This window comes from Microtus ochrogaster, chromosome 10, assembly GCF_000317375.1.
Source record: "Microtus ochrogaster isolate Prairie Vole_2 chromosome 10, MicOch1.0, whole genome shotgun sequence".
Classification (NCBI taxonomy): Eukaryota; Metazoa; Chordata; class Mammalia; order Rodentia; family Cricetidae; genus Microtus; species Microtus ochrogaster.
Window position 1 is genome coordinate 39,624,615 of NC_022016.1, and position 5,375 is coordinate 39,629,989.

At 37.0% G+C, this 5,375-nt stretch overlaps 1 protein-coding gene across 7 annotated transcripts in view; it reads left to right on the forward strand.

Moving 5' to 3' along the window:
- Positions 1-5,375, forward strand: part of Usp9x (ubiquitin specific peptidase 9 X-linked) — a 107,303-nt gene that overhangs the window by 19,206 nt on the left and 82,722 nt on the right. For 6 of the 7 annotated variants that reach the window (XM_013348365.2, XM_013348364.2, XM_013348367.2 and 3 more), the window contains exon 2: positions 2,848-3,101. In XM_013348365.2, coding sequence (XP_013203819.1) covers positions 3,006-3,101 — 96 coding nt within the window. In that variant the 5' untranslated portion in view covers positions 2,848-3,005. Of the gene's footprint in view, positions 1-2,847; positions 3,102-5,375 lie in introns of those variants that run through there. The other variant, XM_013348368.2, reaches the window with a different exon arrangement.

The following is a 5,375-nucleotide window of genomic DNA, read 5'->3' on the forward strand; positions in this document are numbered from 1 at the left end:
TTTGGAGCCTGTCCTGGAACTAGCTCTGTAGACCAGGCTGGTCTCGAACTCACAGAGATCCACCTGACTCTGCCTCCCAAGTGCTGGGATTAAAGGCGTGAGCCACCACCGCCCTGCTAAGTTTTTTTAAAATTTTTAATTAAAAAAAATTTTTTGTCTGTTTTACCTGCATATATGTCTGTGTACCACATGCATGCCTGGTGCTTAAGAAAGCCAGAAGAGGTTATCTGATTGATCCCCTGGGAGTTACAGAGTATAATAAACTTCTTGTAGATTATAGGAATATAACCTGAGTTCTCTACAAGAATAGCCAGTGCTCTTAACTGCTGTTATCTATCCATCCCTTTTAAATTTCTTACTGCATGTGTGCCACAGCATGTGTGTGGAAGAGGACAGACTATAGAAATTGGCTCTTTCCTTTCACCATGTGGATCTCAGGGATCAAACTCAGGTTGTCAGGCTTGGTGGCAAGCACCAGTACTAACTAAACTGGAACTTAAAGATTGAGCTACAGTAGCTGGCCAGTAAACTCCAGGGATCCTACTATCTCTATTTCCCAATGCTGAGATTGCAAACATGTGCTGCTTTGTCTGGCTCTTTATGGGGGTGCTGAGAATTAAACTCAGGTCCGCATGCTTCTGTAGCAGGTATTTTATGCACTGAGCTATCTCCCCAGCTTATTTTTTTAAAAGTTAGTTTTTATTCATAAAACTAGTTAGGTTTTAGAATATTTAACACGAGGAAATAATTTATTGAAAAGGTCAATTTTAGGAATCATCTCTTTATCATTAAAAATTTTTGATTGATTTCTGTAATTTTGCCCCTTAGTAATCTATGTGGTGCTTTTGTCTGGGATGATTTTCTCATCACTTTTGCCCAATAGCTTTGGTTTGACTGTAAATTAGGAATATATTCGTAAGGAAGGAGGTATGTCTTGTCTGTGCCTATGTGTATAGTAGGCAAGAGAGATGGCTTGGTGGTTTACTGATCTTGCAGAGGTCTCTGGTTCAGTTCCCAGGTCCCACGTGGCAGATCACAACTGTCTATAGCTCCAGTTCCAGGAGATTAGAGCCCCCTGGGTTTGGTTCCCAGAACTCGTGGTGGCTGGCAATCTTTTTTTCCCCCTCTTATAAAGGAAAACATTTAATTGGGGTGGCTTACAGTTCAGGGATTCAGTCCTTTATCATCATGGCAGGATGCAGGCACACAAGATGCTAGAGAGGTAGCTTAGAGTACATCTTTCAGGCAGCAGGAAGCGGTGTGTTTTACTGGCCAGTATCTTGTCTCTTGGACATATATAAGAGCTCAGAGTCTGCCCCCACAGTGATATACTTCCTCCAACAAAGCCACATCTCCTAATAGTATTTATGGGAAGGTGGCTGGCAATCTTAGCTCCAGTTCCAAGGTATCTGTCTCCCTCTTCTGGCCTCTGAGGTCACTGCTTTCACAGGCAAAATAGTCTTACATATGAAATATGAAGAAGTAGTTTTCTACCAGAGACCTATAACCAGTCACTATTTCATTTTCCTCATTAATCCATCTTTTTTTCTTTTTTACTTTTAAGAAGACATAATGTAGAGGCAGATACAAATTAGATTTGGTTCTGAGTAGGTTTAATAAATTGCAACTCTTATTTTTGACTATGGGAAAAGGGGAAAGTAATACTTACCTTCTGTAGTACACAGACAGACAGGAGAAACAAATGAGTTGTATAAAGTCCTTGAAGGCCTCTTGCACTTTATAGTTATGATGCTGAAGCACAAGAACTCCAAGTATGTTTTGTATACCATGCTGTATAAGAAGAAATTTTGTAATGTTTATAGACAATCTCTCACAAAGAGTCAGTGGGTTGGGTGATATTTCAATTTTAGGGTTTATTTTAATTTTAGTGGGAGTCGTGAAAATTAGATCCAAATACGTTTCACATTAGATTTAATCACAAGAGATTTTTGTTTGTTGTTTTTAAAGTGCAGTGTAGGCCTGATTACATCTGATGAGGAACCTGGACATAAGTGCCATTAAAAACACCTCTTCAGGTGCTTTTATTTTGCAGGCCAAAAGAAACTCAGTAGTCTAATATGGACTTAAAGTTTTGATAGTGTTCTGTGCACTTTTGTTAGTTTGTGAAGAATGCTTGTTACTAAATGGTTGGGACTTGTTGCCTTGAATAGGGCTCCAAAGTGCTTTTGATAAATACTTTATCAAAAGTGGAAACTTTAATATTACTTAATGAATTCAGTTGTATTAGGGTAGTATGCTTTACAGTTTTACTATGACGATGCTTGGTTTGGAATGAGAATAGGAAATACAATAGAGCTTGAATTTCTCACAATTTTAGAATCTGAAATCCAAGATCTAGATGTTGATTTGCTTATTTGTTTGTTTTTTTTAGCGTGCGCACGCGTGTGTGTACGAACTAATTGCTATCTTTGTTAGATAAGTAGTCTCTCTTAAAAAGTTTACAAGTCAGTTTGTGGTTTTTGTCCTGATGTACATGCTTTTGCAGTATACTTAAGGGATTAGCCCGCTAGTTAAGGACAGTTTACCATTCCATGATTTAACTGAGTGGCAACTAACTTATTGATAACTGTCTTTGCAGTCAGTTCCAGGAGAAAATTGAAATACTGCTTGATAAAGCTAGACTTACATGATTTTGTGGAATAATAGCTATGGGACCATTAAGTTGAATGTAGTAATGAAGCTTTAGATTTTTTTACTTTTTACCCGTCATTTTATATAGTCATGCTCTCTTGACCTGATTCACTCATGATACTAAACTTTTTAACAGTTTTTTAGTTCATGATAGTTATATCTAAAGTAAAATGTTCTCTTTCCTTTCACTTGTAGGTTATGCAATGGTATCTGCAAGATGTTTTATTCTTGAATTGGGGCTTTTTAAGACTGACAAATGCTGGTACTTCATCTTCTATAAGTGGACTATAATTTCTTTTCGTAAGACAACTACATAAGCAGACAAAATTGCAAAGATCTGCCCTGTGTCGAGTATGACAGCCACGACTCGTGGCTCTCCAGTTGGAGGGAATGACAACCAGGGCCAAGCTCCTGATGGACAGTCTCAGCCCCCCCTCCAACAGAATCAGGTAAGACATTATAGATAAAGACACATTGGAATATCTCCTGTGTGCTGAGTGTGGAAGCATGATAGAAATGATTGTGAAGCAACCATAAAATGAATGTTTTGTTTAAGAAAAGTAAATACAGGTCTTCAGCTGTAACAAAAAAACTCTAGTGCTTACATTGTCAGTCTTCAATAAAACTAAAGTTTTAAGCCCTGTGTCAATTCTGGGAGAAACCATTGTATTATTCATTCAGTGTAGCCTATGGGACCAAGTAAATCATAACTCTTATTTTTTTATGCCATATACATAAAATCATAAATTATCAATTTACAATAGGATTTTTAAAAGAATACAGAATGAGGTCCTATTACTGGTGTTCAAATTTTACCTTTGTGCCATATCAGCTTTATGACTAGATAAGTTACATAATTTCTAAACCTTCGTTTCTTCATTTGTATGATAGGGATAACAGTAATGGAACTTCATGGCATTGTTTGAGGATCAAGTGAAATGTTCGTAAGATCTCTTAGTATAGATACTGGTGTCAGTTTCTTGCTTTGTCCCAGTGCTCTTAAAGTAATATTTTTATACTTTATATTCGACTTAGGTAAAGTTTCCGGTTCTCCTGATTCCTGTTCCCCCATTGGAAGATTTTTACTAGTATAATTTACTGATTGTAAAAAACAAAAAACAAAAAACAGAAACAAACAATAACAACAACAGCAAAAAAAAATGTGTAGGTCCGTCTTTTTTTTTTTTTTCTTTTTTTTTGGGGGGGGGGTCAGTTTTGTCCACTTCATCTAAAGCGCCAACTTTATTTAGATGTAGTTGTTTATAATACTGTTTGTGCCCTTGGGTACTGAAATGGAACTCAGGTTCCTGCATATGCTTCTCACCCCAGATCATATTGGGGGCTTGTGGCAGTGTGTCTTTATTCATCTCTGATACTGCTGATTTGTATTCTCTCTCCTGATTAATCTTTCTAGGGGCTTACCAATTTCATTAATGTCCCCCAAATGTTTTTGGGGACTTGGATATCCCCCAAAACATGCCACATGTTCTTACTGTTCTTTACTTTCTTTGGATTTGATTTTCTTGTTTTCATATTCTAAAATTTATCTCCGCCTTTTCTAATCTATATAGTTTTATACATTTGTGATATTGCAGCCCCTGTAGTACTGTGATGGGTAAACTGGTTGAGGTTGTTGTGTAAACATGAGTAATAGGCATGCTGTTTACAGAGATATACATTTTTGTGGAGTTTGTATAGATAAGTTTTAAAGCAAAAGTGTTATTGTAGATTACTTATATTTGTGATTTGGGGCTAGGTTTTTACTATTCAGCTGTTAGAGGTTAGATATTATATCATTAGTCTTATAGAAGAGATCTCTCTGTCTCCCCTTCCTCTGCCACTTGAGAAAATGAGCAAACCAGGTCCTCCCTTTCAAATGTGCCAACTTTCTTAATTCATTTCCTTTTCTAGTTTCTATTTTTTTTTTGTTCGTTTTTCGAGACAGGGTTTCTCTGTGGTTTTAGAGCCTGTCCTGGAACTAGCTTTTGTAGACCAGGCTGGTCTCGAACTCACAGAGATCCGCCTGCCTCTGCCTCCTGAGTGCTGGGATTAAAGGCGTGCGCCACCACCGCCCGGCTCTAGTTTCTATTTTTGAGACATTTTTAAATGGTAATACATATGGTCACAAAACTTGACAAAGTAAAGTCTTTCCTGTCCCATAAATTTGAAGGTCAGTATTCAAGTTTCTTTAAATATAGCCAAAGGATTGTTGGACACCAATAATAACTATTTTTAAACCAGGAACTAGTAGTTTATCTTCCTCCCTCCTTTCTTCTTTATTATCTGTAGTGTATGTGGATTCTCACCTCTTTTTGCAATTTTCATGGCTTTACAGTGCTTTCAGTGAAAAGAAATCTTGTTTGTTAACATTATATTTATTTTGAAACAGGATTTCTCACTATGTATCTGGCTGTCCTGGAACTCCCATGTAAACCAGACTGGCCTTAAACTCAAAGATCTTCCTGTCTTTGCCTCCCAAGTGCTGGGATTAAAAGCGTATGTTATGGAGCTAGAGAGATGAGATGGTTCAGAGGTTAAGAAAACTGGCTGCTCTTTCAGAGGTCCTGAGTTCAGTTCCTAGCAACTACATAGTGGCTCAAAATCATTTATAATGAGATCTCTTTTTTTCTACTGGTGTACAGGCATACATGCAGGCAGGAAACTGCATTTATAATAAACAAAATCTTTTTAAAGACATATTAATTTTATTTTAAAATATACTT